The sequence below is a fragment of the Sciurus vulgaris genome (assembly GCF_902686455.1).
Source record: "Sciurus vulgaris genome assembly, chromosome: 7".
Classification (NCBI taxonomy): domain Eukaryota; kingdom Metazoa; phylum Chordata; class Mammalia; order Rodentia; family Sciuridae; genus Sciurus; species Sciurus vulgaris.
The window spans coordinates 138,905,161-138,924,330 of record NC_136467.1 but is presented as its reverse complement, the minus strand read 5'-3'; the positions used below and the strand labels follow the sequence as shown (position 1 = coordinate 138,924,330).

General features: G+C 43.8%; 1 protein-coding gene across 1 annotated transcript in view; it reads right to left on the bottom strand.

Moving 5' to 3' along the window:
* Positions 1-642: 642 nt before the first annotated feature.
* Positions 643-19,170, bottom strand: part of LY86 (lymphocyte antigen 86) — a 58,685-nt gene continuing 40,157 nt past the window's right edge. Inside the window, exons 4-5 of the mRNA XM_079148147.1 lie at positions 9,376-9,428; positions 643-2,510 (exon numbers count right to left, since the gene is read on the bottom strand). Coding sequence (XP_079004273.1) covers positions 2,427-2,510; positions 9,376-9,428 — 137 coding nt within the window. The 3' untranslated portion in view covers positions 643-2,426. The remainder of the gene's footprint in view (positions 2,511-9,375; positions 9,429-19,170) is intronic.

The window sequence follows — 19,170 nt, the reverse complement described above, 5'->3', positions numbered from 1 at the left end:
CAAATCTTTGTAGTTTTTTATGGTGATTTTTGAAACAATAGCAAACTGTGAGAAGGGAAGTAAATTTAGGTTATTTGATAGATTGACCCCCTCGCCACCTTCTGGACACCACCCAGATGGCTGGCCTGAACTTGGCTTGTGGTACCCGTTCCTCCTGGGGTGCCAAGTCCATAGTGGATCTTACTTACTCTGGATGTTCTGCTAGAGTGCTAACTACTGCTAATGACTGACCGTTCTTCCTATCAGTGAGGATTGTATTTTAATAGGAGACTCCTAAACACTGAAAAACTTCCCCAACTTGTAGGAATGATACTTATGAAAGTTAAGGCATATGACAGGGCATCAAGAAAAAAGCATTTTTGTGGATAGAGAAACATTTTCTTTTTCTCTTAAGTCACGTCCTTAGTGGAACTACATTCACTCAGCCATGCCAAGGGTCAGCTCCATGTATGGAAATTACTATTTAATCCAAACCTACAGTATCCAAATATCTATGCACTCACTCCCCCCCACCCCCACGTCAAATTAAGGAGAAGCGCAAGGATAGGGAACAGCTGAGCTCTGTTTGTGTCTTTGGAATCTTGTAACAGCTGTGCTGAGCTGTCAGAATGTGAGAGTACACAGAATCTCCTCAGGCCCTTTTGCTAGTGGTAGGAGTGTTTACTGAGAAGAGAGGAGGGTAATGTCCTGAGCTGGTGGGAATGGTGAAGGGGCAGAAGTTGCTTGCTGTTCTCCTGCATGACAGTGCTATTCCCCTCATACATGTGCAGAGATTTGCTCCTGAGCCAGGCACGGTCATATGTGTCTTTTATCTCAAGGATTACCACCAGGTGGGGATGCTACTACCATTTTGTCTATTACCCAGAAAATCTTGGATGCTGGTTTGGCAACCAAGAACTTACGGTTGGCCATTCCAGGTGTTTTAATTATTTACATATAGGAGTTAATAGCAATGAACATTCTTTGAACTGTGGGATGTTTCCTCTTTTAATTTCTAACATAGTGGCACTTTTGTGATTTGAAAGATGCACACGTGACAAAGTCAACCCACCCATCCTACTACAGATCAATAGCAGGAGCAAGAGGGCCAGACATTGGACCCAGGGACGATGGGAGGAGAGGAGTGGGGAGGAGGGAACAGTGTGTTGAAGGGACTGCAGAACCTGCCATGCCACCTGTACTCCAGGAGATGAGAAGGCGGGCTTCCGAGCTGGCTCTGGAAACAAGATGGACATCTTGCTCATTTATTGAGGAATTGAAGGTGTAGATGAGTTTGTTCACTACTGGGTATGTGGCTTCTTAATATTTCAGGAACTGCCTCTTTTAGGCATGGACAGTACCTGTTTTGTTCCCAGTGTATTCTAGGAGCACAATGCTTCATGTTGGGTGTTGAGCACTTGTTCCTTGAATGAATGAATGAAATGAATGGATGAATACAGGAATGAGTGACATCGTGTGCTGAGATCAGGTATAATCATGCTTTGGGGGATGCTCAGTTTGGATTGCGAATGTCCTCAGAGGCCTATATGTTGAAGGCTTGGTTCCCTGGGGAGGCACTCTTGGGAAGTAGTGGAGCCTTTTAGAGGTGGGGCCTAGAGATCTTTAGGAAAAATTGGAGGCGTGCCCTTAAAGAGAACTGTGGGACCCTGATCCCTCTTCTTCCCCTTTGCTCCCTGACTTGGGAGGTGAGTAGATTTGCTCTGCCATGGGCTCCCACCATGATGAGCTGGCTGGCCACAGGTTAAAGCAGCAGGGGACAACAGATCATGGACTGGAACTTCCCAAATTGGGAGCCAAAGTAAACCTTTTTTCTTTATAAGTCCATTGTCCCCGGTATTCACTGTAGTGATGAAAAGCTGACTGATGCAGAGGACGAAGGTGAAATGAGTGTTTCTTGAGGTTTGCCCAGTTCTGCACACTTCTCCAGTTCTCTAATTGTAGATGGAGCATCATGCTCTTGAATTTCTTAGAAGTGCTTGTGCTGTGCCAGCAGGTGACACCTGAATCTGGAGAAAATGACTTTTTAACGACAGTATTATACTTATTCAACTTATTGTTGAAAAATTCATGCTGAACAGTTGTGAGCTCGTTTTCTTTATTCTGGGTCACTGTGAGGAAAAGCTCCCAAGGAGTCAAGATGAAGGTGAGGCTGATGTGAGGTTACTAATTAGGGGAGGAATGACCCTGGAGATTGCTTAGTGACTACCAAGAGGCTCCAGAAGCCCATAATTTCCAGGGCTTCATTACATCTGTGGAGTGTGGGGACATCTGATCCTGGGACTAAACTTAGTAGCCGCACTGCTCAGGGAGCTTCTTCAGAGAGTCCCTCTGCCATCGGCTGGTTCTTCTTACAGAGCAGGTTGAGTCTGGGGACCTTGGAGTCCCCATGAGAGTGACCTTGCTGTGCTTTTGCCTGCAGGCCACAGTCAGGAGCAAATGACAGTGACATTGGCACAAGCCACGGTGGAACCGTTTTCATTATACAGTTTCAGCAAAACCTGGTGTTCTCCCTGCAAGAGACACAGGGTGAAGTATCAGGCATGTGACCCACACTTCCATCAGCCATCCATCAAATGCAGCCAGCCCTCTGGATCCAAGGTTTCAGCATCCAGAGCTTCAACCAACTGCAGACTGAAAATGTCTAAAAAAAATTTGCATCTGTACTGAACAGGTACAGACTATTTTCTGGTCATTATTCCCAAACAATACAGTATAACAACTATTTATGCAACTTTTTTTTCTTGTTGTTTTGGCACCGAGGATTGAACCCAGGGTCACTTTATCACTGAGTCACATCCCCAGCCCTTTTTTATATTTTATTTAGAGACAGGGTCTCACTAATTAACTTAGGACCTTGCTAAGTTGCTGAGTCTGGCTTTGAACTTGCGATCCTTCTGACTCAGCTTCCCAAGCTGCTGAGATTACAGGCCTCTGCCACCATGCCTGGCCTATTTATGTACCACTTATACTGTATTAGTTATTCTAAGTAATTTAGAGATGATTTAAAATATGCAGAGGATGTGCAGAGGTTCTCTGCAATATTACTCCATTTTACATAAGGGACTTGAGCATCTGTGAATTTTGGTATTTGAGGGGATCCTGGAACAAATTCCCCAGATGGACTGTATTTATTGAGCAACTCTTATATATTAGGCATGGTTCCAGATACTGGGGATGAAGTAGAACAAGACAAACCAACTCCTTGCCCTGCGGAGCTTTGTCTTGTTGGGAGGGATTAACATGCCGTACATTTAGGGACCACGGAGAACTTGTTAAATACCCATGCTAAGGAGAACAGGGCAGGAAGGGAGCGAATGGGAGAGATGGGTGGGGTGGGACTAATGCTGGTTTGCAGTTTTTTAAAATGTTTTTATTTGTGCATCATCGTTATGCAAAATAGGAGGCTTTGTTTTGACATAATCATACATGCTTGGAATATAATTTGCTCCTTTTCAGTCCCCAATGCTTTTGGTTTCTCTCTCCCCTCCTTCCTCTCCCTGTTCACCTTTCTGTCCTGGTCTTCCTTGTATCTATTTATTATTTTTCAAATTGATAAAATTCACTGTGGAATATAGCGTAATTTGGTAAATTTCTTTCCACTGTTCTTCCCATCCCACCTCCTTCTGCCCCTCCACCCCACTGATTTTCCTTCTCTTTTCATGGAATACCCCCACCCTGCCTTTCCCCCTTATTTTGTTGTAGCTTCTGCATATGGGACAAAACATTTGAACCTTGACTTTCTGGTTTATTTCACTTAGCATGATGTTTTTCAGTTCCACAGTTTCATCCACTTACCCACAAATGCCATAATTTAATTCTTTATAGCTGAGTAAAACTCCATTATGTATATATTCCACATTTTATTTATCCATTCATCTATTGATGGGCATGTGGACTGGTTCCATAACTTGGCTATTGTGAATTGAACTGCTATAAATATTCAAGTGCTTGTATCATTATAGCATGATGATTTTAGTTCTTTTGGATAAATATCAAGGAGTGGGATATCTGGGTCATATGGGAGTTCCATTTTTATTCTTTTGAGGAATCTCCACACTGCTTTCCAAAGTGGTTGTTCTAATGTGCAATCCCATCAACAAGGTGTGAGTGTACCTTTTCCCCCATCTCCTCAACTTTAAGGATGGTGGTCAGGAGAGGATCTACTGAGAAAAGGACCTTCAGGCAAAGAACTGAGGATGGTGCAGGAGGGTGTCATGCTGCTGTAGGGATGATGGCTCCATGTTTGAGGAACAGTCAGGAGGCCAATGGTGCTTCCAGGAGAGAAGGAGGGAGACCAGGGAAGACTGGGAGTCCATGGGAAGCCGGAACCTGAAGACATCACTGATCATGGTGGGGATGATGGCTTGCCATCTAAAAGGGACTCAAGTCGTGACCATTTTCTCCAGAGGAGTGGTTGCATTTGATTTATGTGTGAATAGACTCTCTCTGGCTGCCATGTTGAAAAGAGGCTGCAGTGGGAGAGGGTGAAGCCTTATGACTAGGAAAGAGAAGACTGCAGTCATCCAGGTGAGAAGGGGTTGGATTTGGGATAGATCTTGAAAAAAGAGCCCATATGATTTTCTGAGGAAACCCAAGTGAGCGAGAGGCAAGAGATGGATTAAAGGCAACTCCAAGGCTTCTGGCCTGAGCAATTGGGAGGATAAAGTGTCATTTGTTGAGATGGAGAAATCCCTGTGGGAGCAAAATTTCACAGCGTAGAACCAAATGCTCTAGCATGAAAAGGGGTGCCATCTCTCACGATTCCTTTCTAGCAACAGTACTCCAGAGGGCTCTCTTTATTTGCAGTTGGCATACAATCACTTAGAAGAGGCCATGGCAGTCATACCATATGAAGAACTGTGGGGATATCGCAGGGGTTGGCCTGCTTCTGTCTTCTCCTCTGCTTGCAGTGGTAGCATGTCTGTAGACTGCCCAGTCTGGAGGAGAAAAGTCTCAGGGTGGTGAGAGGTACTGCCAAGCAGAGCAGAGAAATTGAGAGAGAAGGGTGCATAAGAAATGCCAGGCACATCTTTGAACTGCCTGTCACCCAAAGGAGGAAAGGACTTTAATCTGTGTAAAGCCAGAGGGAAGGAATAAATCAGACCACTGGACAGAAGTTGCAAGAGAGGCAGCTTTTGGTAGCAGAGGGCAACTTTCTAGCAATTAGCGAAGGTTCAGGTGGAAATTGCATTTGAGAGAGGCAGGCTGTGTTCCCAGTGGTGCTTCGGGTGTGAGGACTGATTAGGTATGATTCGACCTGAGACTTCTGCAATTCTTCAGGTCACATGTCAAGCAACTCTAATTTTAGAAGCAGTGTTAGGAATTTCACCAAAGCAGTGTGAAAGTTCGAGAATGAATCATAAATAAAGGCCAGCTGAAATTCATCTAATGGTGTTTTTTCACCATCACCACCACCACCATCATCATCGTCACCGTGATCATCATCGTCTTTCTCTGCTTCTCTTTTAATTCTCCAAGTGCACATAAGCCCACAATTGGCAAAATGATTGAAAACCAAGTGAGTTTTTCATTATTGCTTTATGAGCCTAAAAGAAGATGGAGTATTTGAAGGCAGGTGCTCTAGATGATGCATTACAAGATATACATACTCTGGTACAACCTGGGAACAGGAGACGGAGGGCTGCAGTCTTTCTGCTCTTGAGGAGGGCACTGGATTTCTGAGTTAGGAATGTGTAGTTGCTTCTTTGGTAATAAATGGTTCAGATTGTACCTATAATTTGTTGTCCATGTGCTTTGGAAAACCAAAGGAATTCTAAATTTTAATGAAGAAAACAGAAGGCATGGACAGATATAATATTGCAGGTATAATATTTGGGCCAAAGGATTGGGTGTGTTCAATGGAAAGTAAGCTAGTAGAGATGGTTTTGAATGTTGCCAACACAAAGAAATGATAATATCTGTTTCAGGTGACAGATATGCCATTTTATGATAAACATTGCATACAAACATTGAAATATCACAGTATACCTTACAAATATGTGTAATTATTATGTGTCAACTAAAAATAGTATCTGCCCGTTTGTCTATCTAAAAAAGAAATGGAAAATAATACCACGGCACTGAATATTGAGCCAAGTTTTTGGTCAAACAGGGACCACCATTAACCCAGAGCCAGGTGTCTGCTCTGCAGGCATGGGCCTCAGAAGAGGAGAGGCCCAGGCCCAGGCTCAGGAGACCGGATTATGGCTTTGCCCTCACATCAGGCCGTGTCTTCTTTAGCACTGCTAGAGGTTGAGGAATGAAAGTACTGCTCTTCTTCTTAGCACAGCATATGACTGCAATAGGCTTGGCCCCTGACTCACAGTGGTTTGACTTAGGATGACTTGAGAGTGATATACATTCAGTAAAAATCACACTTTGAATTTTGAATTCAGATCTTTTCTTAGACTCGTGATATGCAGTACAATCCTCTCTTGATCCTGGGCACCCACAGCAAGCTGAGTCTTCTTCCAGTTAGCCACAGAAGCACAAGGAGAAGCAACCAACAATCTACAGTGTGCTGTGTGGCTAAGCCAGGGTGTTTGGTAGGTTAGGTGCATTACATGCATTTTTGATTTAGTGGTATTTTCAACTTACAGTGAGTTTACCAGGATATAGCCCCATTGTAAGTCAAGGAATACCTATAAGGCTTTTTATATTTCTGGTGAGTTTCTTTCAGAAAGGTTCTATGACTTTAAAAAGTCCTTTTCTATTTCACAGCAATTGTTAAGGGCAGCTAGTTAAAGAAAAAGCCAATTATGCAAAATGAAAATCAATTGTTAGCAACTTTTATGTCAGTCTCTTGTGGTGTATCAGAAGAAAAATGAGACAAGAAAAATAACTCAAATAGCAAAGATTTAAGGAGGAAAAAAATACTATCTGGAGGAATTTAGGCCTTGCATCCTAGAAGTGAAGAGAGATTGAGTTTTCCTTTCTTGAAAAAATTCTATAATATACTGAAAGACCTGAGGAGAAAACTCTGTAGAATTCCAGAAAAGAAAGCTGGGGTTTTCACCCCAGTTGTGAGAAAAATTTTAGTAGAAATCCAAGATGACCTCTGTTGTCAGATAGAAACCCAGAGGCTGGGACGGAAAGGAAGCAACCCAGAAAAAAAAGCTAGGTGGAGGTGATTCCTTATGGATGAGTCTGTTTTCTTGAGGTTCTTTCAGTTTTGGATGGCTGCTAAGATGAAGTTCAAAGCAAAAAATAATTTAAATAATTACATTTCCACAATTGTTTTCATGTTGTTTCATAAGATTCTTGAAGGAGTAGCCCATTGAAAATGTATTGCTGAATCAGTAAATGGGATGGATTCAAACTAAAAAACTTTTTTTTTTTCTCAGCAAAGGAAACAATCAATAATGTGAAAAGAGAGCCTACAGAGTGGGAGAAAATCTTTACCACATGCACTTCAGATAGAGCACTAATCTCCAGAATTTATAAAGAACTTAAAAAACTTTACACCAAAAATCAAAGAACCCAATCAATAAATGGGCCAAGGAACTGAACAGACACTTCACAGAAGATATACAAGTGATCAACAAATATATGAAAAAATGCTCAACATCTCTAGTAATTAGAGAAATGCAAATCAAAACTACCCTAAGAATTCATCTCACTCCAATTAGAATGGCTATTATCAAGAATACAAGCAATAATAGGTGTTGGTGAGGATGTGGGGGAAAAGGCACACTCATACATTGCTGGTGGAACTGCAAACTGGTGCAGCCACTTTGGAAAGAAGTATGGAGATTCCTCAGAAAACTTGGAATGGACCCACCATTTGACCCAGTTATCCCACAGTGATATCAATGTTTATAGCAGTCATATCAATGTTTATAGCAGCCCAATTCACAATAACTAGATTGTGGAACCAACCTAGATGCCCTTCAATATATGAATGGATAAAGAAACTGTGGTATATATACACAATGGAATATTACCCAACCATAATGAAGAATAAAATTACAGCATTGCAGGTAAATGGATGGAGTTGGAGAATATCACGCTAAGTGAAATAAGCCAATCCCAAAAAACCAAAGGTCAAATGTTTTCTCTGATAAGTGGTACATAACAGGGAGAATATGTGAAGGGAGAGGGTACGGAAAGAATGGAGGAATGTTGGATCATGTAGAGGGAAATGAGGGGAGGGGAGTGGGCAGGGGAAGGAAAGATGGTGGAATGAGACAAACGTCACCACCCTATGTACACGTATGATTACACAAATGGTGTGACTCTACATGGTGTACAGAGAAATGAAAAGTTGTACCCGTTAGTGCACAATGAATGAAAATGCATTCTGAGAGAAAGAAAGAAAGAAAGAAAGAAAGAAAGAAAGAAAGAAAGAAAGAAAGAAAGAAAATGTATTCCTTATGCCAAAGTGGCTTGAATTCAGACATTTTATAAATCACATTATGTGGAGTTTTAACTCTTAAGAAATTCTTGTAAAATTCTAGTGTTAGCTTTGAGTCTTGCCAGTGAAGGCCCAGGAAGTGAGCACCTTATTTATTTAGCTTGCTGTGTGAGGTTTGAATGTTCCCACTGAAACTTGTGTTGAAATTTAATCCCCAATAAAGAGATGAGATCAGGCAGGACCTTGAAGAAGTGATTAGCTTGTGAGGGTCTGCCTCATAAATGGATCAATAATCCATTCTTAGATTGATGGGTTGTCTGAAGAGTGTGTAAAATCAGTTTAGCTCTGTCTCTTCTATGTAGCATGTGATGCCCTGGGCTGCCTTGGGAACCTGCAGAGAGTCCCCACTAGCAGGAAGGACCTCACCCGATGCAGCGTCTTCACCTTGGACTTCTCAGTCTCCATGGACTGAATAAACCTGTATTCTTTATGAATTACCCAGTCTGTGGCATTCAGTTATAGCAACAGAAAATGGACCAAGACACAGTCCATGAATAACAGTGAAGGGATGGTAACTAGGGGGACATTTAAGCCTTTGTGGTTTTATGCATCTTCCTTTCTCAGAACTGCCGGTCTGTGTGTGGTGCCTCCACATGCCCCAATCAGTCCAGCCTTATGGATCCCCACAGACCTGGGCAGTCCTGGGTACAAGACTCCACATCCTTCTCAGTGGGGTTTGTGCCTGGAGGGTCCCCAAAGTTTCAATGACACATCGAATGGACATCCAAAAAGGCAAAATCATGCACCGAACACTGCTAAGTACCCACTATAAAGGACAGCTTTACTGAGAAAGGGCTTTCTTAATGGTGGCCTGTGGAAAAGTTTTAAAAGGTTTCATCCTTGCTTTTCCTCCTCCTCCTCTTCCTTTCTTCTCCCTCTCCTTCTACTTCTGTCTCCCTTCTTTACGAAATGTTCAGTACAACAATTAAGTAACAACAGAAAGCAGAATATTCACACCTTACCTCGGGAACTTCGAATCCAGCATTGTCAACAGGACCAGCATAGTAAACCTGCTCTGAAAAACAGACAGCACAGAGAACATGATTCAGCCACTTGACCCAGAAAGGATCTGCTTACACAGACGCGAAACATGGTAGGCACCAAAATAAGAGCAGCCTTCCACATAAGCATTGTAACTTTCTGATCCAAACCCTGCTCTTCATTTAGTTATTCATTTATGCAACAGCTCTTTGTTGGGTGCCTGCCATGTGGCAGACAGTGGGGATCCAGTGATGGTCTCTGTCCACATGTTGCTTATGTTCTAGTGAGGAGGCTGACATTACAGAAATAACTGAATAAGACGATAGCCATGTCATTAAAAGTGTTGAAAAGCAACGTGCAGGTGATGTGAGAGAGGCAGGGTGGTTTGGTGGTGAAGAGGCCAGACTGGAGCTGGGATGTGTGGGGTTCAAGTCTGAGACCATCTTCTATATTTCTTTTTTTTTTTTTTTGAATTTTTTTTTTTATTGTAAACAAATGGGATACATGTTGTTTCTCTGTTTGTACATGGAGTAAAGGCATACCATTTGTGTAATCATAAATTTACATAGGGTAATGTTGTTTGATTCATTCTGTTATTTTTTCCCTTCCCCCAGGCCTCCCACCCCTCTTTTCCCTCTATACCATCCTTCCTTCCTCCATTCTTGCCCCCCTCCCTAACCCTAACTCATCTTCTATATTTCTATTTGACCTTGGGCTTCTATTCTCTCTTCGGACTCATTTTTTTTTTTTTTTTTTTTTAAACTGGGAATTGAGCCCAGGGGTGCTTAACCACTGAGCCACAGCCCCAGGCCATTTTTATATTTTATTTACAGACAGGGTCTCACTAAGTTGCTTAGGGCCTCACTAAGTTGCTGAGGCTGCCTTTGAACTTGTAATCCTCCTTTCTCAGCCTCCTGAGCCTCTGGGATTAAGTTGTGCCACTACACTTGGCAGACTCAGTTTTTTAGTTTTAAGACTGGATTGATAATGTGAACCAAAGGGACCACTTTATAGGATTATGACGAATTAAAACCTTGGTAAATATTTGCAAGAAGTAGGCACTGGGAGATTCTGCATTTGCTAGGCTGTGACTGGTCAAGGAAGCTGTCTCTATGTAGGTGACACTTGAACCAAGTCCTCACTGGGCATTCCGCTCAGTGCCAGAGTACTTGCCTAGCATAGGTGAAGTCCTAAATTTGATCCCCAGCACCAAATAACAAAACAAAACAAAACAAAACAAAAACAAGAAACCAGGAGGATAATGAGCTATTGATACTGGAGTCATTAACATGTAGAAGGGATAAGCTGAGACATGGGACAAGATGAGACCCTCACTCTAGGAGACAAGATCAGCAGCAAGAGAAGGCGAGAGGGTCAGAAGCAGTCCAGAAGCCCTTCAAGGTTCAGAGGTTGGGTGCGGAAGTCCATCAAAGAGACCAAGGGACAGGCGATGGAGGGGAAGGTAACAGAGAGCGTGGATTCAAAGAAGCCAGAAGATGGTGTTTCTCAAACAGGAGGAAAGGACAGCTGGGTCCAATGTCACCACTGAGAGCTTGAGTAGAAGGACAGAATCGTGCACTGGATTTGGCAACGTGACCAAAGCACAGAAGGGGTGAAAATAGACCTAATGGGTGGGTCTAGAGTGGTACGCAGGTAAGGAAGGTAAAGCGTTTTCTGTCCAAGGAAGCAGGAACAATACATGGACGCTAACGGCAGGCGTGTGCGCGGTTGAGTGGTTTGCTTTTTAATTCAAGATGGGGGTGGCTGCACCACTCTAGAAGACTGAGCGCGCAGAGGAGAGGGAATAAGTGAAGGAGTGAGGGATTGAGAAGACAGGAGAGAAAGGATTTGCTTTTGTGAGAAGCACAAAATTATCCCCATAGTTGTAGGAGGGAAAACGGAACTGAGTGGGGACAGGTGTAGGTAGAGTTATGGATTGACCAGAAGACCAAGGGCAGGCAGGGCTCCTCTCTGACGACTTTCATTTTCCGTGAAGGTCATGGGCAGCAGATAGGGGAAAGTGGTAGGTGAGGGTCTGTGGTGCGTTGAGGAGCAAAAGAGGGATTTTACTATTCATTATGGACAGAGAGGAAGGGAATTACTTGAGAAACATAGTAATACTCCTAGGCACTGTTGTCGAGTGCTTTTTAGGTTGGTGGCCATGAATTCTAAGATACTCTGGTGATCCCAGCCCTACATTTTTCTCAGAAACATTCAACAACTCTGATGCAGAGTTGTAGTTTGGCTGCATTAGAGTGATAGAGAAAGGCAAGTCTGTTGGGGACAGAGGCAAAGGAAAGATCAGAATAAGAGACGATGGAATCCAAGGGGAGTAGGGAAGATACTGAGGGCAGGAGGAGGTGATCGATAGCGAAAACAGTGTGGTGGGATGCACTGAATGGGGGGTACGATGAAACCAGAAGGCAGAGTCCTGACACTGAAATTTCAGAAGTGGAGCATTTTGCGGCAGATGACAACAAACACCCAGGATTGTCATGAGAGACGACGGTTGAGGGAGAAGGTGGATGGTTGTCGGAGGTAAGAAGGTGAAGGAATGGAGGCATTGCAGTGCTGGGTGGCCATTCACGTGGATACTGAAGTCAGCAGGAAGGATGGAGCCTTGTCCAGCTCCTCAAGGGATGACTGCCTCCTCTGTGATTTGCCAGCTCCCTGAACTTAGCATGTTACAGTGGCTCGCCGCACAGACTCTGGGGTCAGATTCCCTGAGTTGAATCTTAGCTCTTCCTACCAGTTGGGCAGGTTATTCAAACGTTATGTCTTAGTTGCCTCATGGTAGATGGAGCAACGTCCCCGTCAGAGGGTGCTTGTGAGCATCACATGGGTCGATACAACATGTGACTCTTACAGCAGCACCAGGCGCGTGGTGAGCACTAAGAAATGCTTGCTATGATCATATTGGTTTATCAGCCAACACGACTCAACATCCATCCAGCACAGGTCAGGACTGTGCAGGGCACTAGTACAGCAGTAGTACAGCAGGTGTGAGCCACTTACGCCACTGGCCACCACAACTGGAAGACCAGGCTGTTCCCTGTGTCAGTCTGGATTCTGGCCTGTTTGCACACGTCTCACCGCACTGCAGAGTCGGTCGCTCAGCCGTGCGCAGTGTACAGTTATCCAGTGAGGCCAGGGATGAGGAGGGCGTGGATCTGACACCTGGCTTCTGTTTTGCTCCCTCTGCTCTAACTCTCCATCTGCTGGAAGAATCAGGGCCTGAGAGGGGCTGGCACCTGGGACTGGGTTAGGGAATAAGCCATTCAGAGCAGCCACGTTTAGTGATGACATGGAGGACCGGTAAGGGCGGTAAATAAACACTTCCTGGGTTATTAAATATGTTAGGATCTAAACTCTTTTCATGACAAAGTGACTTCCTGCCTTGCACAACACCTGGTTTTTCACAGCTGCTTAGTAAATACTTGGAAACAGATCAAACTGTTCCTATTCAAAAGGCCTTTGGACCAGGGGCATCATGGCTCCAGCTGAATGATATCAGGAACGTGAGGGCAAGTTCTCCTTTAGAAATGCCTCTCCATTTATGTATGATCTATCGAAATGTATAAATGCACTCGACCGCCATGTACAACTAATTAGAACAAAAAAATTAGACAACACAAAACAAAACAAAATGTCTCTGCAGGGCAAGCTGAGACCTGAACTTCTAACCAACCTGTTCCTAGGATGGATTTTGGCTTCTGCTAAATGCCCATGTCCTCAACAAACCTTTCTCTCCTTGGCCAATTCCTGGTACTTTACAAGTATAACATACATGCATGGTGAGTGTCAGATAGTCCTAGTTCACTGCACAACATGTCCAGATCTATTCATTTTTAAAAGAAAACATCTACGGTCATCTATTGCTGAATGATGGAGACATGTTCTGAGAAGTGTACAGTTTGCTGATTTCATTGGTGTATGAACATCATAGTGTACTATACAAATAAGACATCTAGACACCACTAGGTGATAGAATCTTGTAGATCACTGTTGCAGGTTGACTGAAATGTCATTTTGTGACACATGGCTGTATTTGGTTCTGGATACAAGCAAGAGTTTTATTGGAGACTGCTGTGAAAGTTCCATATTCTGTCTTTAAGGACCTTCCAGTATAATTGGGGAAGATGCAGTAACTAGTTATAGAAAAAGTTAATTGTATGAAGATTCACCAGATATGAGGCTCTGTACCTAAGTGCAGGGAGTCCAGAGGGGCTGCCCGATAGGATCCATTTGTAATGTTGGTGCTTTACATAATCTGAGGGCACACACAGTGTCCCCAGCAGGTGGGCAATGTAGTGGCCCTACTCCGCTACCAATACATTCATTCTTTTTAAAAATTATCTTATCCCAAGTGGATATTGTCTAATCCATGCCAGGATCATCAGAGCAGAGGGACAAAGAGACCCCCTGCCCACTCTGTTCTGGTGAGAAATCATTTTATTTCAACTCACCAGTCTCCAGGGCTACCTCCTTTCTGCTTGGCATTCCAGCTTACTTACAGATTCCATGCCTCCTAGATATACTTTCAAGAATTCCTCCTGTGTTTTAGATGAATGGGTCTCTGTGACCCACAACCCAAAGGTATGACTTCTACGGGCATGACCATTCAAAATCACTCCTGCTGGTCATCAGGGCTGGGACACATTGTGGCCCCAGAACAGAGTCCAGAATGAGGACTGGGTGTTCTAGTCTGGACTGGTCTGATTGGATTCCCTTGGGCATGTTTTATGCCCACCTTATGGTCCTCCACCTTGCCCTTTGGTGACACAGTGCAAACAACTTGACCTAGGATAGCAGACAGAGGGTTCAAGACCCAGATCTCCTACCCAGTAGCCAAGTTATGTGGGCAATTTGCTGAACCATATATACTCAGCTTCTGCATTTGCCTGCAGGACGGGAAGACCACTGGAGATCATGTATACAAACTCCGAGTAGGATGTCTCCCTGAAGGGTAGGAACAGAAGTTACTAGTTGAATTATTATTAACTCACTTGATGGGTGCTGAAATACACAGTGAGGCCAGATTTTGGAACTTCTTGGTCCAGCCATCATGCACAACAGTTAAGTTCGTACCCTCTGTTTTGAAAAATGTTTACATAGGGCTCTCTGAAGAACACCATTTGAATGGTATCTAATGTTCTGCACTGCTCATTTAATGCCCCAAGATTTGCTCATTTGTGCTCTTCACTATTAACGGGTCCTTCACTGGGGTGAGAGATTTTTATTAAATTGGTCTCAAATGGAGCTTTTTGGAGGCCCATGAAGTTCCTGAGAAGAGTTGCAAGTAACTCATGTACTGTTTTGTTTTTTTTTTTAACCTGATAACACAACACCTAAAATTAAGTCTTCGCTCCTTCCTTTCTCAGATCCTCTCTGATTCTGAGATACCTTTAATTAACATTCTCACACTCCAGTACTATAAAAAGATCCCCAGGGTATTCGCACTCACTTCTTTCTTTCCTTCATTTGAAATCTCTATGAGTACTTAATGTGCAGTTGAATTAAATAAATTCAACTCTCTGCTTCTGAACACATGAAGGCATTTCTGAGAATCAGCTTTTTTTCTTTTAGAAAGAGGAAGTTGATTTATATATTTTATTTCCTTTGCTTTCATTATTATTGTATTCATCATTTGAGTGTGTGTGGGGGGGGCGCCCGCATGAGCGCATGCGCATGCACATGCGCACAGAATCGGCCCTTGCGATGCTGAACATATTCTCTACCACTGAACTACATACCCAGACTTGAAAATTGGAGCTAGAAGGCCCAGTGCGGAGGCTGGCATGGCAGGGCTTGCTGAGAGCATGGATTCTGCTAGGCAGCCTTCTCCCCTCTTCCCAGCACTTGCTAGAACCTTACTGGAATTTCTTCCATATTTATTATGAAGATACCGCTAAAGCCAGAATTAAAGACAGGCAGTTAGTGTAGACAGGTGAACAGGTTGGATGGAGAAAATGGAGGCCGATTTGAGACTGGGAAGCTGGAGACCACCCTTTGGGAGACTGGAATGTCAACGTCTCCAGAGCACTTTTTGATTACAAAGGTTACCTGCCTCTCCTGTCTTCCCCAAAGTTTGCAGACAGGGAGTTGTTAATTAGTGGCCCCTAGACTGCTTCCTGCCTGGATCACTCCATTTGGCCCTTCCCCCGCCCTTCTGCTTCTCACCTTTTGGCCATCCCATTGGCAACTCCTGAGCCTGGTCACATATGCAGGAAAGAGAGAGAGGGAGAAGGGGGAGGAGGGGAGGAGAACAAAGAAAGTAAAAAAAAACATATAAAAAGGGACAGGCCGCTCTCACTTCCGGGATACCAAGATACCAGCTATAACCCCCTTCTCCCTCCAGGGAGAACTCTGTTACTATTTTTTAGATAAAACCTGCTTTATACGTTTGCCTTGGCGTGCTTCTGTAACGTTATGCTTCGACATTTGAGGAAGCAGAACTCGTCAAGATAACCGGTGATATCACCACCAATATTTAAGCATTATTAGGGTGCTTAACAATGAAAAAAACATAGAGTACCAATCTATGATGTCAGGTCATTCAGGCTATCCAGAACAAATATGTATTTTTAAAAATTGGTGCTGGGGATGGAACCCAGGGCCTTGCATGCATTGCTAGGCACATTTTCTACCACCGGGCTACAACCCAGGCCTCATGTATCTATTTTCTCAGCTTTCGAGCTTCTTTCCTACCACCCCATGGAGTAAGGGTGTTGGACAGGGAGGCACCCTCCACCATCCACCTGCTACATTGAGCGGTTGATGTACTTAAGGTGCACAGCATGGCTAGCAAACATATTCATTTCTGCACTTACTAACCATTACAAATTGTTTTCTTTTGGTGTGAGAACATTTGAGATCTACTCTGTCAGTAAATTTCAAGTGAACAATACAATAATATCAACTATAGTTACCATGCTGTGCATTTGACCCCCCAAACTTATAGCAGAAAACCAACACCTTCACCAAAACTTCTACTTGAGTTGACAAATTTGGGTTTTTTTTTTTTTTTTAGATTCCATACATGTGAGTTCATGCAGCTTTTTTCTTTCCACGTCTGACTCTTTTCACTTAGCATCCTGTCCTCCAAGTTCACTCATGTCGTTGTAAATGACACGGGTGGCAGTTTTCCATGGTAAATATAAACTACATTGTCTTTACCCATTCATCTGCTGAGGCTTCCACATCTTGGATGTGTGATACTTTTTGGAGGAAAAGGTGCTCTTGCACACTGCTCGTGGGAATGTAAATTAGTACAAGCATTATGGAGAACAGTATGGACGTGCCTCGAAAAACAATCCAGCCATCCCAATCCGGGTCTGTATATCAAAGGACATGGAATCCCTGTCTGGAAAGCACACCTGCACTGGGGAGGCCTGTTGAGCTGGGAGGATACAGTCATGCACTGCTGGAGCACAGTGGGAGGGAGCTCTGGCCACAGGGAGGTGATGGGTTGAAAGGGAAGTGGAGAGAATGTTCCAGGCTGACCGAGTGCACCGTCTCTGGAGGGGGAGAGAGGGCATGTATTGCTCCATTTTAATGAGCTCTAAATATCACCTTTTTCTTCTCATCGCCTCTGGGTATTTTCTGAGAGACTGAAATCTCTCAATGGCAAAGGCCTCATGCTCATAGTCCTCATGCTGTCCCCTCTGAGCTGCACCTCTGCTTTCCTTAGTCTTGGACATTCAGGACAGGGTGTTTCCTGTTACCTGACCATGCAGAGCTTGTTGGTTTGGGTACCTATTTAAGAGAATGATGAACTTGCCTGGGGTGGGCTTTCAAGAGTGTTTTCTGTGAATGTGGCTTTAGAAAAGGTCCCAGAGACTTAGATTTCATCAGGGACTCAGTGGATTCTGGGCCATATGGGCAGGTGGCTCCAGGTTTAACTCCACTGTAAGTTTTCATTATTTTATTTAGTGTCCTGATTTGGCAACTTCGTGAGCTCCCAGGCCTTTCTTTCTTTCCCCTTCCTTCCTTCCTTCCTTCCTTCCTTCCTTCCTTCCTTCCTTCCTTCCTTCCTTCCTTCCTGTGATAACTTAGGCATTCGTGCATTTCTGGACCATTTTGTCCCACTTGGAAATGCCCCTCCCAATCTCACTGGGGCATGACTGGAGCATTTTCTCAGCAGAGATCCTGCAGGGCCTCCTCATATGGTCCCAAGAAGAGTGTCTGGTGAGGGGTAAGCAGAAATCCAAGCTGTGTCCGCCTTGCAACCCAAGGCTGGGCTGGTTCCCACTGGCAGGTGATTTTGGTGTCCTGTGCCACAGATCCTCAGAGAAAACCCTGCAGTACATCTGGTACATCTCTGTGGCTTGGTGGGAGGCAGGGGGGACGCTGTGATGTTACCTCAGGTCATAGGCCTGTTATCTCTGCACCAGATTCTGCTTCAGAGCTGCCATGGAGGGCAACCTGGAAGTGTAGGGATATTGACTCCTGCAGGAAGTTCTTGACCTAGGAACCTTCTGAGCTTGACAAAGACAATGCTGAGGTTCCCACTGCGGTTCTCCAAGGGTCCCAGTGGAATGGAGCCTGAACTCCCCACACTGGAGGTCAGTTCCCAGATGCAGCCCTACTGGCTTTTTCTTCTGCTGCCCCCTCACTCCTGCCTCCTGGCATCATGTCCCACGACACAGACCATCTCCAAGTTCTTTTTTCCATCTTTGCTTGGAGAGCACTTCCTGGAAGAAGTTTCCTGTTATGGTCAGAACATGGTATGTCCCCAATGAAACTCATGTTGGGGCTTGGTCACCAGTGTCATGATGTTGAAAGATAGTGAGACTTTTAAGAAGTATTTGTATCCTGAGGCATCTGTCCTCATGAAGAAATTAATTCCATCTCATGCTCTCTAGGAACTTGATTAGTTATCATGAGAGTGGCTTTCTATAATGTTTGGGGGTATTCTTTGATTCCTCTTTTTGTATGCATCTTCTTGCCCTTCCCCTTCCCCTTTCTGTCAGATTATAAAGCAGTATGAAGCCCTCACCAGATGTAGTCATCCAATCTCAAATTTCTCAACTGCCAGAACTATTAGCTAAAATAAACCTCTTTTCTTTATAAGTTACCTACTGTCAGGTATTCAGTTATAATAACAGAAAACAAATTAAGATAGCACCCTTTTCTTAATGTGTACCAAGGCTATGTATGAGCTAGTGGTGACCCAGGAAACTTAACTGCTAAAACATCTGAACCTTTTTCTGATAATGGGGCTACCCAGTCTAGAAACTATAGGGAATGCCATGGAACCTTTTCCTTCCCTGACTTTTGCACCGAAAATCAGGAAGGAAGTTTTCATGCCCTGGTTTGCCCCTGTGAATTATCTGAAACTCACACTTTGGGAAAATATGGGGGCTTGGGGGGCAAGGATTTGAAGACCATCGCTGTGCCCCAAATAAGAGGAATAGAGACAGAAAAGGAAGCCACAAAGTTTAAGAAAAGAGGGATTCGAGGAAGGTGGAGGAGCAGGTCAGTCTCTCTGAGTGTCTTTTTCATTTTTTGGATGGAATTTTACTGTCATTACATAGCCGCCTTGTGGGGTATAACTTAAACACTGAACTCTAACAAACTGGATTTGAAAACTTTTGGATTCCTTGGCATGTTTATTGGGAAGATAATTTCTGTTGCTACTAGGAGATCAGTAAATAGAAAGTGTTCAATTTTACATCCAAATATTTCTTGGGTTCTGCATTTTGTTTAACCCCTTTGGCTGGGTGTAGGGTCAGTGTGTTCTGAGAATACTTGCTGTGAATCTTTTTAGAATCCCA